The following is an 18,916-nucleotide window of genomic DNA, read 5'->3' as shown; positions in this document are numbered from 1 at the left end:
CCTTCGTCTTCGCTACCGATGTAGGAAAAGGGCATCGCCGCGCCTCCATTGGCTGCAATTTAATCCGCGCCTCCGCCTTCTTATGGGTTTGCGCGGCTTGCAATCTTCTCGCTCCTGCTCTCTGATTGGTCAGTTCTAAGGCCACTGGCGCACGTCGCGTGCTTGCTCCTCGAGCTTAGCGGACGCCGAAGGAGACGGGATTGGCTGTGGGGACTGCAGGCTCTTATTGGCCGTTAGGCTCAGCGGCTCGGAGCTCGCGCGCCATGCCCGCGTGACGCCGGCGTGATGACGCAGCGAGCGGCCTGCCCTGGTTCCCAAGATGGCGGCGCGCAGGGAGTGGAGGCCGCGCTGTCGTTAGTGGCTCTGCGCTGCCGTGGGGTTTCCTCTCCTGCGCCTGGCCTGTGAGTGCGTTGCGGGGTGGGGGCACCGGGGCGGCCCGCCTCCCCCGGGCCGTGGCCTGGGGGGCCTGGCCCAGGGAGGAAGAGAAAGAGAAAGTGGGGAGGCTGGAGTGTCTGGCGGAGGTGGGGAGCGAGCGCCCGCCCGCCCGGGCACTGGAGGCCTCGTCTGCGGCGGGGGGAGGCTCCAGGGGGGCCCGGAGGAGCTGCCCCCGCCCGGCCTGGGGCTGCCGGGGTTGGGCTCCATCAGCTAGCTTGTTCAGAGAGGAAAGAGAGAAAGAAAAAGGAAAAATTTATTTCTAAGGTCACTTCAGTATTTACGAGGTGGTCAAAAAAATCCTAGAAATCTTATTTTGCTTTTGGTTATTGTGGTTTTGACTGGGGAGTTTGATGCTTTGCAGGCGTTTTCAGGGCTGTTAGTTTGTTTTTGTGTGTTTGTTTACAATTTTGCATTCGGGAGTGCTTTTGCTGCTCACAGAAGCAGCTTTCTCTCTGCTTTTCAGAAAGAGAGTTTTAGTGTTAGCTGAGCTTTAAACTGTTTAGAACGTTAAGCATCAAAATAAACTATAAAGAAAATGGTGTCTAAGGTGTGTAAAAATAATACTTCCTTGATAAGAATGATGGGAGTGTGTGGTGGTGCCACTGAGCTGTTTTGCTGACTCTAGAAATGGTTTCAAATAACCACGTATTTGTGACAGATGTTGGATTTGCCTGTCACTAGTGCTTTTAACAGTGGAGGTTCCCCCAACCTGAGTATGGAGCAAAGGTGGTTTCCTTTGTTCTGACAAAGAGAAACTCTCTGAAGTTAGAGAAAGGCACTCATTGTAGGCATGGGTATTATGACTGTTTATGTAGCTTTTCTTTTACTTTCAAGAGGGAAACATCTGGAAAATTAAGCTTAGCTTTATTTTAACAGATTTACATTTGGGTCTTTCTCTGATTATTATGCTTAGAGCACTAAATTATATCATCTGTGAATTTCCATTCACCACAGGAACCTTTGCAGGTGACTACAGTAGTTTGTGCATAGTGTCTGTTTACTGAATTACAGTAAAATAGTCTTATCCCTATTTTCTAGCCTAAAAAAGATAGAGGTGCTAAAACAGTCTTCATTTTCACTTTAAAGTGAGACATGGATGAACATCAGTCATATGGGTTATGACCCAAACACCAGAAAGCTTTGTGTAGAACTGTATGCTTCAGTGTAGATTTGAGAAATACAAGTCAACACAGGAAGATAACATACTAATTGAATGTAATCAGTTGCCTTGTTTTGGGGATGGTTTTAGATGGCACAGTACCATACAGGCTTACATTACTTGTTTTAATCTTAGTATCTGATCACTATTTTTTTACTTTTTTTTCCTTTAAATAACATACAGATGTAATTTACAAATCTCTATGCCAAATGATTGCCACCATCTTACCACTTAAGGAGTATCCAAGAGATCAACTTGGTGTTTAATTTGCCACTCAGCTGGACCTAACGGATGGGTTTCGTAGTTATTGATTAGTGGTCTGGATTAAAACTTTTCTTTTTTTTTTAACTCTTTCAAATCTTGCTGCTACAATCATTGATTTGTTTTTCCCTATTTTGTGGTCAAAGTAGGTGAAATTTTGTACCACTGAAAATAGGCATTTTTGATAGTGGGTTTCTTTATTAAATAGTTACTATCAAAGATAAGCTTTGTTCTTTGAATTGAATTTCCAATATATGGCAGAGATAAGGGAGAGGTTAAATATACTCATCTTTGAGCGTGGAAGAAAAAAAGTTCCTTTCCTGGTATTTTTAAAGACATGTGTTTCCCTTTTTTTAAAGGTGCTGAAACTACTACTGCCTGAAGATTTCCTTTTGAAAACTTATCAAGCAAGAACAATTCTGTTTTAATAAATGAAGGAGAATAAAGAAAATTCCAGTCCTTCTGTAAACTTGGCAAACCTGGACCATACAAAGCCATGCTGGTATTGGGATAAGAAAGATTTGGCACATACACCTTCACAGCTAGAAGGGCTTGATCCAGCTACTGAGGCAAGATACCGCAGGGAGGGGGCCAGATTCATATTTGATGTAGGAACGCGTTTAGGCCTGTATCCTTTAAATGAATTGGGGTTTTAAAAATAAAACATATTAGAAATGTGTTGATGTGCTTAGTTGTTCAGATGCCATTTTGTCAATAATCCAAGATCTCTTGAGTTTAACTGCCTTTTGATGTAACATGTTTCTACATAATTTTTATCCATTTATTGAATAAACAAGGTTTTAACTGAACTCCTGTGGCAACAGAGAGGGAAGTTGGTATAGACTTTCCAGTTATGCATAACTTGGTGTCTTTCTGCATGAATCTACAGAAGTTCCTAAGTTTTGATTTTTGCATTTTTTCTGTGTATTTTGCCTCTGAGGCTTCTAACTTCTGTCCCTCTCCCTCTTTTTGTTTAAGGTGGGTTTTACAATTTTGTATACACTAGTAATTTCTCCCCACTGTCTTGTCTGTTGTTGCCATTTGAATTTCTTGGTTCCTACATTCTTGGTACTTCTTTTTTCACTTCTTTGTTTAATAAAACCTGACAAAAATGAAATTTCACTTTTCTCCTTAAAGGAAAGAGTAAAGGAGCATATTTAGCTTTTATTTGCATTTATAGATGTAGATAATGACTAACTTCTCTTCACACAAACACTTAAATGTGAAGTGATAATTCCTCTGTTCCTTCATGTACCTACTGCTGTTTTGGGCCTTTTCTGAGGCAGGTACGGAATTTATCATGTGGATGACCTTGCATGGACCCTCTCTATTAGATATGTGTGGTCATGACTCTGCATGTGTCCAGTAGATGCTTTGGGTATCAACTGCATCTGGGCTGAATCATAGTATTTATGCAGCCTTAAGTTTTGGGGACTTTTTTTTTTTTTGTGGCTTGCTTCTAAAGCCTCTAGTTTACTTGCAGAGCTTTTTACCTGGTCACTGAATGGACAGTTGAGTTAACTGATACAACAGATTGCGTCTTTTCTTTTGTGCATATTTGGTTTTGAATTTGCTTTATGCCATTTATGTGTTTGAAAATCCTTAACCAGCACCACAGACACTATGATACTTTAGCAACCGGAATAATTTATTTCCATCGATTTTATATGTTTCATTCCTTCAAACAGTTCCCCAGATATGTAAGTATTTACAATATTGGTTACTTAATACTGCAGTTGTGCTAAGCACAGATTATTTAAATTGGTAGCGGGTTACTTGGGCACTGCAGCTAGGCACAACTCTTATTCGTAGCATCACCATTAAACCAAGTGATGTCGACTTTTTTGGTGTTACGGTATCGTGAGTCACAGAGCAATAAGAGAAAAAAGTGTAACTTGGAGAACTTTTGTGTTTGAGTTATAGCTTTAGAAGTAAATAAGTATTATCCTTTAAATACAAGATTATACAGCTCCAGTAAGTATAATGTTTCCCATATAATGAAAAGTAAGCATTTTTTAATAAATAATCACAGCTTAAAACGTGCTGTTCTGCTTGTTTACACATTTTCATTTATGCTTAGAAATATATTTGTATTGATATTGCAGTTATGTCATGATGATGATATTCTTTAGAAAGAGTAACAGCTATATTTTTTTAGTTATTGCTGTATGGCTGAAAGAAAATTAAAAACAATGTTTAATTACTATCTTAAAACTGCTTGACAGACAATACTCCATCAAGACAAATTCTGCTTTGGATTTTTAACCATGAAATGAAACTGTATAATAGACTGTTATCCAAATTCTGTATTTACTTTGAAGAAGTAAAAGCTTAAATTATCACTATAATTAAGTTAGAAGTTTATACGCTTGTGAAGTCTTTCCTGGGAAACTTCTAGGGATCTGTTAAAGGAAGCTGGCAGTGCTTTTAGATATGCAATACAGTATAGTGTTGTAAATGCAGACAACTTCCTGAAAGCAATTTCTGTTTTAGGTAACAGGAGCCTGCTGTCTCTTCCTGGCAGGAAAAGTTGAAGAAACACCTAAAAAATGTAAAGATATAATTAAAACAGCCCGTAGCTTGCTAAATGATGTACAGTTTGGACAGTTTGGAGATGATCCAAAGGTAAAGATACTAATGTTGAAATTTTATTTTATCCTACTGTACTCCAGCAAGGTGACACACACTCATTAGAGCACTGGCTGAATTTCAGTTGTTCCAATTACATGTTCAGCATGTAACTGTGAAAATACTTCTTGCTAATACAAGTAGTTTTGGAAGCCCACTCGTGCAAATGGTGGTATACAAGGTTTACATTTCATTTCATTATGCAAATTCTGTTCTTTTAATTGGGGGGAAGTAAAAAGTAAACCAGTCCATTTGGTCAAGAGCTATAAACGTCATCAAGACCCAAACTGTATTTGACAGAGTCATGTGGTATTAGGAAATAATTAGTAGCAAATCTTAAATTAGGTGCGAGAACTACATCTCAAAGTATTAGGAAGTTTCCTGTTTAGAATATTTGGCTTAGCAAAGTTATACTTCTCTCAAAATTTGTTTATTATAAATGGTAGAAAAATGTGAAACCACTGAGGGAAATGCGGTGGGGGCTTCCTTTTTTGCCTTGGTTTTCTACATTTGGCATGTCTGTGCTGTATCTGTTTCAGTTCTTTACTCCATGGAGAAAAAGGAGGTTTAAACACCACTTCCTCCCTCTCTCCCTGCCCCCCAAAAAGAAGAGGAAAAAAAGGGAAGAAAAAATATCTTTTGATTAAAATAATTTTTAACTTGGAAGAGCTTATTTTCTCTTTGGAGACATACCTTAATCGAGCAAAAGCAGACACATGTTTGTCTGGAGATGCTCTATAGTCATACTTTATACCAACATAAAGTATTTATGAGTAAAAGAAGGAGTAATATTGTGGTTACCTTGTTACATTCTGTAGGAAGAAGTGATGGTCCTTGAAAGAATATTACTACAAACAATAAAGTTTGATTTGCAAGTGGAACACCCATACCAGTTCCTTCTCAAGTATGCCAAACAACTCAAAGGTAAAATGTTACAGGGTGAGCAAGTAATACTTGTTCTCGATCTGTGACACTTAATTAACATCAACAGTGGGATGGTATTTTCTTCCAAACTATTTGTTCTTTCTAATAACTTTATTTATTATAACTTTTCTGATTATTTTTCAGGAGACAAAAATAAAATTCAGAAACTGGTTCAAATGGCATGGACGTTTGTGAATGACAGGTAAGATACTTCTGGCAACAACTTCTGACAGTGAAATGTTGTTCAGTTTATTTTGGGTTCAGATATTTCTTTGAGAAATGCTCGTTGTATTTCTGCAAATAGTGAAGACAGCTGACGTATCTCTTGATATAGGTGTTTTTAAGTTTTTATTTCAATTTTCACCATGGTATGTCATTGGGCAGGATGAGTAGAGAAGGAGTAGGCTCCTAAGACCTGTGACATTTTGTGGGAAGGATTTCATGCTTACCTTCCAAAAAAAAAAATGTTTGAAAAGACCTAACTGCGTTATCGATCTTCAGGATAGAAGTTGGCTTCTTGCCCAGCCCAGAACATGTTCCTCATTCTGAGAAAAGAAATTACTTGAAGATAACATTCAGTTTTCATAGTTCATTAACATAGATTCTTGGTTATAAACAGTTTTGTTTGCAATTCTGTCATGTTAGTCAACTTTGAAAAAATAGAATGGGATATTTTAACAATAATGAGCCATTAAAATTTGTGGAAATATGGTTTTTAGAGGTAGATTTACAGTTTCTTGAATGACAGATTTATAATACTGATGCAAGAATCACATCAATTAATGTGTGTGTATGTGTGGAATCATTTTTGCATGTGTATTGGCATTTTAAAAAAGAACGTTGTACGCTTCAGTTCTACTAAGGTGAATTCTACAGAGTTGGGCAAGTTAATTTAGCAACAGCAGTTAAGTGTAATTGTTATTTTCTGTAGCAAGTTCTTAAGACAATATTGAAGTGGCTGGATTCTTCAGAAATGCAAAGCCTTCAGTAGAACGCCGTTAAAAAAGAGGTGCATTTTTATTCTTATGCCTAACTTTAAATAGCCCAATGTGAGTCCAAATTCTGAATCTGTAGATGTAACCCACATAGATTATTGGATTGCATAATAGATGATACTACATAACCTGCCCTAATTAGTTTGAGCAAAAGGCTTTTTAGCATGTTTGCGTGTCAGTAGATATATACATTAGCTTCTGTCTCTCTCACCAGTGGTGATGCGTAGGAAGAAAAATGTATTGTTTGGCTCTTAATACTGTAAAGTGCGTTAGGAAAAACTTTTCTATATCCATCAAACTTTGGACACTGCTATACTTGGAATTATGTAGTGTTTAATAATTAATTCAAGAAAATGCATTTCAGGATGCTAATTTCACACTAATGTGAAGCTAGAGTGATTGTTTCAAATAACATTTCTCTCTGTTCTTGAGAGGCTGTTTTGTGCTTGCTTAATAGGCACCATATTTCTAGGATCTTGGAAAAATAATCCTATACTTTGCACTACAGGCTCTTAGAACAGGGTGTTTTGTTCTTATGCAACTGTAAAACATCCCCAAGTAAATATCACAAAGGAAATAATAAATCAGTGTTTTAAGGGCTATTTCTTGTGCTATTACTGGAGATTGCTGGCTTGATTGCTCCAATATTGAAGTATCTCATTTGCCTTGAGTCACCTGTAACCCACTAAGAGAAGACTGATTTAAACCACTGCATAGGCTACTGTTTTGGTGCATTTAAAGACATAGTAATGAAATCATCAGTGAATTGGCACAAACTTAACTGGCTAGCTGGATGTGAAATTGTTTTACTTTAATGGGAGGATTGTTTAAGCCGATCTTATATTACGGGATCTACAGAAGAGTTAAATTGCCACAAAAAGAAAACCAAATTTTGTAATTTAAATTATGCGATTATGACATGAATACATTTAATACCAACAATATCAGCTACTTTGTAGCATTAATTTTAACAACGGCTACTCAAGGAGAACCTTTTTAGAGCTTGATCTAAAACTTACAGCTTGACTAGTTGCTTCACAAGTTTGTGTTGGCTGTTCTGGTTTTTTAATTGCTTGTCTATATTTTATTGAAAAACACTTGATCACTTAAACTCTAAAGTTCAAATGTGAATGTCATTCCCTAACCAGTGAAATGCAGTGGCAGCAGACTTCAGTAGCAAAGAACATGAATACTGTATTTAGTTAACGCTATGGGGAAGACTATAGTGGAATGTAGCTACCTATACTTGGAATATTGTGTTGTCTTCTTCCTTTCTTCCACACTCGTGGTGTTAAGGTTTCCTATTTTAAAGCTCCAGATATGTGGTTTGTTACTGCTGCAGGCAAGTGCACTCTATATTATATGTTTAAAATTATCTTGTTTAATGGTAGCAGTAATTCAGAACAGTTTAGTTTTGTAAACTGTTTTATGTAACAAGGCTATTTTTAGTTTTCTCCATTTAAGTTGTAGTCGTAGTTTATACCCTGTAAGTTACAGCTATCATACATTAAAATTTTGTACTTTGATGAACAGAATTATCTTCAGGTCTGTGGGGTTTTTTTTGTTTGTTTTTAATGTCTTCTAGCCTCTGCACTACATTGTCACTGCAGTGGGAACCAGAAATCATAGCTGTTGCAGTTATGTACTTAGCAGGCCGTTTGTGTAAGTTTGAAATACAAGAATGGACATCAAAACCAATGTACAGACGATGGTGGGAACAATTTGTCCAAGACGTTCCTGTTGACGTTCTGGAAGGTACGGGGAACGCTTGCTACAGACAAATGAATTTTTCCTTTGACTGTGTGATCCAGGTTGTAGGTAAATTCAAACTGCTTTTTGTCTGCATCTGAGTCAAAAATAATCATGTGTAGCGTATGCAGCTCAGAATATATATGCTATACCCTATCCAGATTCATAATGAAACTCTTTAGACTGGCTTAGTCTGGAAGCATCTTTGACTGTCGTGATTAGTCTTTTGGTCAGTATTTATTTTACTAATTATTTAGCTTATAGCCCAGCTAGTTAAGCGCTGAAACTAACAAAGCCTAGTTTCCAGTGGTTTTCTCATTGACGATCAAACTTCCCCATGTCGTTCATGATTTTGCAGGCACCTATATATCCACCAAGTAGTTTCCAGTCTGAAGAATTCCGGCTTCTTTGAGCGTTACTTACGTGGAAATCCTTCCTTACCTTTTAGCATTTATGTTGGCCATCTGAACTCTTCCAGTTCTATTTCTTGTCTTTTTGAAATGAGGAGTACTGTATATATGTGATTTTGGTCCCAATGTATGGATGAACCATGGGTTTGTACACAGTAGCATGTGCAGTACGGTGGTAGAATGTTTTCTGCTTGTTCTTTACTACTTTTCTGGTCATTTGCGGTTTGATTTGGTTTTTGACATTGTGTGTCTCTGAGCCAATGTTTTCACTGAAGTGTCTGTTTAAGCTCTTGCTTTTGAATATACTGACCAGCTCAGTCTGTTATTTTATATATAAAAGGTAGGACCATTTTCCCCACGTGCATACTTTGCATGTTTCTGCACTGAGTTTCATCTGCAGCTTTACTGTCCAATCACAGCAAAAGAATTTAGAGCTAGTTGTTCACTGTCTACTGTCATCCTACTAGTTGAAATAACTTTGCACCACTGGCAAACTTTGCTGCCTCCTTGGTTACTCCTTTTCCAACTAATCTAAAACAGCAAAGATTGCAACACAGACTGCTACAGAGCTTGGGTTCCTCTATGTTGCAAGAGTTGATCACTTAGTGAAACCCTGTTCCTTTCTTTAAATCACTTTATTAGCTAAGCCCTTTGTTCCTATTCTAGTGCTGCTTAGTGTCCTTAAAAGTATTTGAAGGATTCCATCGATTGTTTTGAAAATCTAGAAGGGCTATATCAGCTGGGTTACTCATTTATGTTCTTCTTGTCCTTTTTGGAGAACTCGAGGAAGTTCGTAAAGTAGGACCTCTCCTGATTTTCATTAAGTAAATTGTGATTAAGTGGCCGCTAATTTGTCTTTATTATAGTTTTTACTAACTTAGCTGGTACTGATGTCATTTATAATTCTGTAAACTGCTTTATAAGCCTTCTTTAAAAATTGATATCATGCTTGTCACTGTCTAATCTTGGATACTAAGGGAGTTCTAAGTGAAAGGATATGTGCTGCAGTTTAAAATTTAGATATTTTGACCTTTGGTTTCTTTTAGAACCCTTAGGTGAATACCATCCAGTTCTGGTGATTTTTTTTTTTTTTTTTTTTTTTTTTTTTAATAACTGGCTACATGCTGTATTTGTATTGCAGCTTCTTTCAGAGTTGCTTCGATTTAAGATAGATCTTCTGCTGAATCCCTGCCAAAGAAGGTTGTAGCATGGGTATCTCTCCATTTTTTGTTACTGCATCAGTGACTGCAGCTGCAAAGAACCCTTAGCTTTCCTATAAAGGTTCCGTCCTCTTTGAGTGCTGCTCTTGCACCCCGTTACCATTTGGTCTTACACAATCTCTGACAGACTTCTTGTTCCCAATGTGTTGGAATAAGGATTTAATACTAGTTCTGATTTCTTTATTTAGTTACTCCTGAAATTTTATTGACCAACTTAATTAGACATGTTTTTTTAACATTTACTCTTTGTCTCATTTACTTACTATGTTGCTGTTAATAAGCTCTCCAAACACACAGTGACAGGCAATATATTAATACCGAGACACTTTATTCTTGTTCTTCTGGAGGGTGTGCATATATATCTATATATTCAGCATAGGCAGAAGGAACTCAAAAGTACAAAAGTAAATTGAAAAATAATCTTTTTTTAATTAAATCTGTAGTAAATTTTCAATGGTTTTTTTGAAGTGAAAAGCTTGACTGTTATGTGTATTGAATGTACACTCGTACGTTACAGATGTATAATCTTTGAACTTTCTTTTTTAGACATCTGTCACCAGATTCTGGATCTATACTCACAAGGGAAGCAGCAGATGCCTCATCATACTCCTCACCAGCTGCAGCAGCCACCATCTCTTCAATCTACACCCCAGGCACCTACAGTGCAGCAATCGCAGCAATCCCAGGGTTCAGAGCAGTCACAGGCTCAGCAACAAAAGGAGTCGCAGCAGTCAGCACAACAGCAGCAGCAGCAGCAGCAAACACAAGCACAACAATCAAAAAAGCCCTCTCCTCAGTCAAGTCCTCCCAGACAGATTAAAAGACCAGCAGTAAGTTTAGTGAACTTATATTTTATTTTCACGCTGATCTGATGTCTCTTTGATTTAAAGGCTGCACTGTGCAGCAAACTTGTGGTTTCCTTTAAAAACAAGGCCAGTCAAATCATTTTGTATGGCAGACTTCTATTGGTTGTATGGCAAAGTATGTAAGCGTAGAACAGTCTTGACAGTTTTGGCATACTGCATACTCATTCCACTTGAGGCAAACCCAGTGGACAGACTTGTTAATGAGCATGAACTGTTAAGGTTTTAACTCGTTCATGGTTCTGCGCTGTCAAAACTTTTTTCACTATTGAGCAGGCTTGATTTAGGGAATGTCTCTTGTGCCTTGTCAGACTTACGTACGATACTTGTTTTTAACTGCCATACTTGCATGTAGCAAGATGTACAGTGCTGCTGAAAACACTGTTTGACTTTTTGGCCGTTGATTACAAACGTATGAAAAAAGGTGACTTTTTACAAGTATGTCAAAATTCTGAAGCTTGTGGTTAGGAAGAGTCTTCCAAAATAATCTAATAACAGTAGAAGCTTACAAAGGCTTACATTCAAGTCTCACTTTATGGTCTGTATTATCACCTAATCATTGAAAATAAGAAAGCGTGTTGGCAGTTGGATAATATTGCAAGTACTCTGTGTGCTTATCTGCAGTCATCAAGTCCAAATGAAGCTTTTGAACCTTTAGCTACACTTTTTGTGATTGTTTCACTTCTGAGTTACCAAAAAAAAGTGTAAAAGTGTTACCCAAATCTTCGCACGTCTACTTAGTAGGAGGAATGTTTTCAAAAGTAAGCTCTTTAGAATAAGCCCATTTAGGAAATAAATTTTGTACAGCTTATATTCTATCTTGTTGTAGTTAATGTATGCCCAAACTAGAGGACAGATGGCAAGAAAAAGAAACAGAAAGAAAGAAAAAATGATGCACTGGAATGGGATAGGAAGACTGCAAGCATCTTCCTGATAGCAGCCTCCCAAACAAAAGAAAAATGAAAATCTCTAAAACCTTGGTCTTTTTATAGAAGATATAGCCTACTACTAGAGAAAAAAATTTGCACCAAATGTGCAGTTCTTACACAGAAGTAGTTTAGAGTTGTTCAGGATAGAAAGCTGATAAAATGTATTGACTAGATTGGGAAAGCTCTTTATAGGTAGTATATCTCTCTTTTTAAACTCCATCTTTGGCACAAATTCTATTTGGGTTGTCAAGTCTTTAGGGTACTCTTTTCTTATTTGTCTTGAACAAATATGCCTAGGACAGTTTGGCACATCAGAAACCATAAATTTGGATTTTTAGTATATGTCCATCTGTTTGATTGTAAGTTGTTCTAGGGTTCTACCTTCACAGTACTATTTCACCCTCTCTAATGTTATGGAAAGAAGTGATGCCTTCTGCATGAATAGAATCTGTTTGTGCTTTAACAATCACCTCTATTCAGGATCTCTGGGCAACTTAACTTTTCTTGAAATTGGAGATTGAAGTCCGCTACCTAATAACTGAGGAATTAGAAAGTACAGTTAGATAAGTGTGGATACTCTCTAGACATCTAGATCAAGTAAAAGCAAAAGGTGACTCACAGGAGGAGTATTGTAGGAGAGCAGTGCAAATCATGAGAAAAGAAAACGTGATGATATGAACTCATTGTTCCAGAAAAGTCAGGGAGAGCAAGATGTTTAGTGTTAAAAGATTTAGTTATTGATTCTAAAATGTTCTTTAGTTGGGTGGACCATATACTTTATTAAAAATGCTTGCCTCTTTTTGTATATAGGGCTTTGCATGACTTCTCTTTCAGCTTGTATAGAATACAAATACACTTTGTTCCTGGAGGCCAGATTTTCCATTTACATGAACTCTGGCAACTCTATATCTTCTACTCTCAAGCAACTGAAGCATTGGCACGTGACTTACAGACCCATACCAGATGTCTAAAGCATCTTCGCATTCTCTACACCTCTGACGATGAAGAGCACTTGAATGTTCGGTTGACTTCATTAAAATACACTGGTGAATTATTAGATGTAGAAAGCATATTTAATTTGACTAAATCAAAAATTGTTAATGCGAGCAATTTTTATTGCTTGTAGAAACAGCACTAAGGGAACAGTTGTGTTAGGGCGTGGTTTGAGCTTATCAAAGTCTTAAATAGTAACTGGTATGCTGTTAAATCATTAGTTTTGACTCGGAGATGTTATGGCTGTAGCAATACAAACAATACAGTATTGAGTACAAAGGAAAAAAAAAAAGCTCATCTCTTCGTATGACCACATTTCCGCTAGAAAGCAAAGACCTGGCTAAAATAGCCATGTCACACTTACTGGAGGAAAAATGTTTAGTGATTGCCATTTTTAGAGGAGTGCTTTATATTTTGATAGGCTTTGAAGTTGTTTTTTATTCTTTTTTTCTTTAGTGTAAGTGTGGCTTAAACTGATTTTTGTTTTCCTGTTACATAAGCTGTCTCATATTTGGCTGCAGTTGCTTGTCCCATGCTAATAGTGTACTCATTGACATTACTTTCTGAACACTGCTCCCTGTAAACAAATACACAATAATTGAACTGCCTGCCACTTGAAGTAAATACTTGACTGCACAAAATAAGTGATTTTTTTGGAAGTTCTGAAAGTAAATAGTGGAGACTTCTTTCTGTTAGAAAGTGTGGGGTAGATATAATATTTGTGCGTAGTCTTACAGACAAGGAAATTAGTTTTGGAAAATCAGGAAAAGAGAGCCTGAATAAAATGAGGGCGGCAAATGAGTCTATGCATTGTTGTCAGGAAAAGTGTGTGTTTGGAATGGAAAGATTAAGACTCTCCTTAAGGAGAAAAAAAAAAAAGGAAACAAAACAGGAAGGTGATGGGAGATGAATTGAAATGACTATCTAAGGAATGCAGGAATGAGTAGCTTTGCATCGGACAGCAAAAATATTGAGAATACTCAACAGAATAGATGAAAATTTGCTGTTCACATTTGAGTGAAATGTCAGTCGGTTCCTGGTGCAGAAGCTAAAGTGATGTGAACTGACCAGCAGTTTGTGGAGGTAAAACAGCTGGAAGTAAATAGTAACTTTAAAAAACCCTTTCATTCAGAAGGCTGAGGGGCTTTGCATCTCCTTGACTCTTATCATTGCTTTTAAATACTTTTGTAACTGAACTTACTGTACTGAAAAATTTCTGAAAGGTTTTTCCGTTTTTCTCCAAGACCATGAACTAGACATGTCAGTTGAAGTAAGCAAGCTGGGAAAGACTTCTCATACTCCCTTGTCTGTAACTCTTCAAAAACAAAACAAAATAAACACTTGTGTAATCAGAAGGGTGGTGTGAAGTTTTGTGGGTTTTGCTCAGCGTGCACAAATATTCTCTGGTATATTTGGCTTTTATATGGTGCTTTCCATCTGAAGGCTTCTGAAATACTGTATGCTGAGCTGCGCTTTCACCATCTTCCTGTCCTGGTAAATAAAGTATAAAGGCCTGGAGTGGTTTTGACAAAGGTCACATCACAGGTCAGTAGTAGCATCAGGAACACAGACCAAGTCTCTTGCTCTCAGCTCAGTGAGCAATTTACTGGGCCATAATGTATCTGCTGTAGATTTATAAACAAATTAAATGAGATGGTAATACTCAACAATGAGAACAGCAGGAAATAATATATTTAAAATAGCTGTAATTTTTCCTCAGGCTCTTTGTTCTTCCTCTTAAGCTGGGCTCTCTGTGTGATTTTCTTGGGTTGTTCAGTATTGTATTGTTGAGCATTAATAGCCTCCTCATAAAAATACAAAAACAGATGAAGGGTGTGCCTCCCCTCCTTTTGGGAGGGAGGAGGATTGGGTTGGAAACTGGTTCTGGTTTAGTCAGATCTGTACAAAAAGTCTTCAACAAGCCAAAGTTGTTTCCTGCTTGGTTTTCTTGTTACTGTTTTGAAATGCTTCGTAGTTTGCAGTGGTCATCATGTTGTCTTGTTTTCTTCTTTTTAAACAGGCTGTATCTCCCAAAGAAGAAACAAAGACAACAGGTATGTCAGTATTTCCTAATGATTCCTTTCATTTTATGTAAGCAAAATTGCTCTTTTAGCCAGAAGGAATCACTTGCTGATATGTGTTTAGCTAGTCTGCTTGCAGGCTTGGGTCATCCAAACTATTTGATACCAATACTGCATCCTTAAATACATATTGTAACTATTTTTAATGTTCCTAACTGCAACGCTTATGAAAATGTAGTATAGCTGTTCCCCAAGAGTCCCTTAATGCAGTCTGTTCAATAGCTGTTTTGCTAAACTAATGGCATCTCAATTTACAACTCGATGCGTCATTTGGAGTAGTCCTCCAGTAGGCTGTGAGATGTTGACATCACTGAAGGTGCCATGTCACTGAATATCTGGGCTAATAAGTCTGTTAGTAGTTGGTGACATAAGTAATCAGTTGATGGCATGGCTGCCAGTGAAACCGTTTTGTATTAATATACAGCCTAGCTTAAGAAATATTTCACCACAGCGATCACATCTAATTCTTTTGGTGTGGTGTTTTTTTTTTCCTTTTGCTGTTTTTTGTAATAGCATGTTTCAGGATAGCTAGGGCTTGATTCTGTAACCTTTCCATAGTAAGTTTGGCACTTCTCTCTCTCTAGCTCTGCAGAGAGATTCCAAAGAGCTGTCCCTTCTCTCACCTCTCTCCTGTGTAATTTCTGTTCTTTGTTTGATATCTAGACACATGTTCCCCTAGCTGGGCATAGGAGTTCAGCTTCTCCTGAAACTCACTTTAACTATTTACAAGTTCCAGTTTCTGCTAGACAACTACGTGTGCTGATCTGCACATTCATACTATTACTGGGACAATTTATCTCTAGTTATAAAATACATAGCTTGAATTTGTAGGCCTACATTCTTCTGGCAGACTGGTTTGTGATATTCAGTGTCGTTTTATTTATACAAAGGTCTTCATTCTAGTTAAATTTAATAAACATGCCTAGTATATAGGGTGTCCATTGCACTTCGCATAGAGAAACATGATAAATGATAGCCCTTAACGTGAGACTGGAGATGAACTTTGGTTCAAACATATTACAGTGCAGTAGCAAATTAGGAACTTCCAAATGTTTTTCAGAACCACCACCACCATCTAAGATTCCTAAAATTGAACCTTCGCATCCACCAATACCTCCTGCGCATCCACCTCCAGGTAAGCTTTTATTTCTTAAACACTGCTTCTCTTGCAGTTTACTGCTTTGCTTTTCATTCAGATGGTGGTAGAGGTGTGAAGGGAGGCATCGTTGCCTCGATTAATCAGCTTGGCCTGTAAAAGTACTAGGCAGATAAGCTTTGGAGGGCATTTCATCTTTGTAGCACACTTTTTTTTCAAATCAAGACCAAAAAGTTATGATGGAAATGAGTGTATACCAAGTGGACAAAGGCAAAATAAAGCTCTGACTGTTAAAGGCCTAGAAAAATAAACTAGCTGTGGTTAGCAGGCAGAAAGGGACTTGTGTCCTTAAAAAAGGATGCCATACTATTATCACGCTAGCTTCTAACTGTCCTGTTGAAGTCCTACATACTACATCTTTATTATAGAAACTCTGCAGGTGTGTAACTCTTTTAAACAAAAGGGTATGCTTAATCTTGGCTATGTCCCAAAAGAGGGCTTTCATCTGCCAGAGAACTTTTAACACTTCATGCATGCCTTATGTTTGCAAAATAAATTTTACTGTGGTAAAAATGTGCTTCCAGCACTTTGACACATTAGCTGTCCTTCCACTGACCCTTAGATATGACATAAATATTTTATAGAGCATACTTCGTAATGTAACTGCAAGATGACAGCTTCGAACAGGGAATAACAAGAGAGAGAAACAGTGCTCTGAAATATAATAAGACCTTTTCTTTCCCATTTGCTAAAATCCAATTAAGAGTGAAGGTGTGTGATTTTTGTTTTTTGGGCTTGTTTTAAGATAATATTCATCATTCCTTCAGGTAATAGATCTTTCTGAATATAAGATATGCATTCAAGATTTTGGCAATGAGCAAATTGCCTGTTACAGTTTAGGAGCTACAAATTGTTGAAATGGTAGGAACCACAGCCAGTATACCCACCTTGCATAATCTAATTATGTAGTTGTTCTAGGGGGCAGTTTTGCTGTTAAAACTATGACTGCTTATATAGGGTAAATCCTAGACATGCAGGTAACTAGTTTCCCTTATTGTCTAGAGAAGACAGCTTAATGCACATTCTTCTTGAAAATGGCTCAGTACAATTGTGTAAAATTCTGACCTTTTTGTGAACTTCCCTGGGCTGTCATACACTAACCTCCCTGCAATTAATCAGTGGATCAAAGCTGATCAGATTTCATGTCCCAAGTAATCTATAACAATTTCTTTCTTCATCCTCAGTGTGTAGTTCCCCCCCCCCCCCCCCGCCCTATTTTCAATAAACAGATTTAGAACTGAATGTTAAAGACTTGAGACTTTGGCCCATATTCTCAAATAGTAACTCAAAATATTTGAGGCAAGTGAAGTGCAGTGACTAATCCTGGGCCACCTTCTGGAGTATAAGAAAGATGAAAGGGAGGCATGGACTGCACAAGATTGAAACACTGATCAGAAGATTTTGGGTATCTTGGGTCCCATGACTTTTTAAAATCTGCTAGTTGTGATTCTGTCCATCCAGTCTGCTAATTTCTGCTGGTTGTAGAACAATATTTAAGTTGTAAGAAAATCAGTAATAATGAAAAAAAATATATTTAACTTTTAAAATGGGAAAAGCTGACCTTGGAGCTTTGGTCTGCAGCTTAGTAATTTTCTAGTGACATAGTAAGATCTAACTGGATACTGTATAGCATACAGAAACTTAGAGAATTGTGGAGTCCTCTTTTGATGTGTTTATTGGAGGAAAATTGAAGAGTATTCAGATGATGTTGCTGCCACCCACCCTTCAGAAAAATAAATGAAACTTCTTGCATTCCAGAGCGCAAGCCTCCTTTGACAACTTCAGTTTCGATGGGAGAAGCAGAGCAAACTACTACCGTGGACTCAGTAGATATGCCAAAGGTCCAGATTCCTCCCCCTGCTCATCCTGCCCCAGTACATCAACCTCCACCTCTGCCACATCGGCCCCCGCCCCCACCCCCAACCAGTTATATTACAGGGATGTCTACTACAAATTCTTACATGTCAGGAGAGGGTTATCAAAGTCTTCAGTCAATGATGAAAACAGAAGGACCAACATATGGAGCTTTGCCACCAGCCTATGGACCACCAACTCACCTACCATATCATCCACATGTCTATCCTCCCAACCCTCCACCACCAGTTCCTCCTCCACCCCCCACTTCATTCCCTCCACCCAATATCCCACCTCCTACTCCTGGATATCCTCCTCCACCTACATACAATCCTAACTTCCCACCTCCAAGACTGCCTCCAACTCATGCAGTACCACCTCATCCACCTCCAGGGCTGGGAATGCCACCAGCTAGTTATCCCCCACCTACCGTTCCCCCAGGTGGACAGCCACCTGTGCCACCTCCAATTCCACCACCTGGTATGCCGCCTGTAGCAGGACTTGGACGTGCTACGTGGATGAGATAGCATGAGGTAACTTGCATGATATCCTTTCATGTTGATTAGGCAGGAGTAGTGAGCCAAAAATTACCTTGTAAAGATGAAGAGGAGGATAATTTGTATAACTTAGATGAAGAAATGAGACCATGAAATGGAAACTTAGCTGATCTGTTTGCAGTATTGTTTATGGTGAGTTATATAGCCTTCATAGATTTTAATTAGCTTTGCAGTATCTATTCTAACTTTATACATTTGACTGAAGTCTAAATTGTCTCGAGTTATTCCAGCACTGGATTACTTTGTACTAGCAAAAACGTTAACCAGCCATATTGGCTCAATTATATCAGTAAGAAGTAAATTTCCTTCTAGAAATCAGTGCCTATTTTTGAGTATCAAAATAGCCAGATACCATGAAATCTCATCTACAGTAAGAAGCTTCATTTTCATTAAAATTAAAACAATACTTGATGTCAAGCATCAAAGCTACTTTATTTAAAAGAGATTCTGAATGCTAGATGACTGAAATAATTTTGAGGTGTTTGCCTTGCTGATATTTTTGTTTTGGAATGTACTGGTATCTTAAAGTATTGTATGTTTACACCTATTTGCAGATTCCTGTACATAATATATATATTTTCTAAGTGTGAAAGTCTGAATGTAACAACCTACTGTGATTTACATCCTGGTTATAAATGGGACTACTTCATTCACACCTACCCAAATAAAATTGGTTCTGAATTTAGTGGATTTCCAAGTTTT

The 18,916-nt window shown here is 37.8% G+C and overlaps 1 protein-coding gene across 1 annotated transcript; it reads left to right on the top strand.

Annotated features, from left to right (window-relative positions):
• The first annotated feature begins 239 nt into the window (after nucleotides 1-239).
• CCNK (cyclin K) lies at nucleotides 240-18,899 on the top strand. The gene is made up of 11 exons (XM_026111299.2): nucleotides 240-401; nucleotides 2,215-2,483; nucleotides 3,474-3,555; nucleotides 4,349-4,480; nucleotides 5,302-5,407; nucleotides 5,552-5,609; nucleotides 7,988-8,157; nucleotides 10,328-10,611; nucleotides 14,587-14,620; nucleotides 15,708-15,782; nucleotides 17,562-18,899. Exons 2-11 carry the CDS (start codon nucleotides 2,287-2,289, stop codon nucleotides 18,182-18,184), a joined length of 1,761 nt encoding a protein of 586 aa, XP_025967084.1. The 5' UTR covers nucleotides 240-401; nucleotides 2,215-2,286; the 3' UTR covers nucleotides 18,185-18,899.
• Nucleotides 18,900-18,916: the final 17 nt, after the last annotated feature.

The sequence above is a fragment of the Dromaius novaehollandiae genome, chromosome 5 (genome assembly GCF_036370855.1).
Source record: "Dromaius novaehollandiae isolate bDroNov1 chromosome 5, bDroNov1.hap1, whole genome shotgun sequence".
Lineage (NCBI taxonomy): Eukaryota > Metazoa > Chordata > Aves > Casuariiformes > Dromaiidae > Dromaius > Dromaius novaehollandiae.
This window is presented reverse-complemented; position numbering and strand designations above follow the sequence as displayed.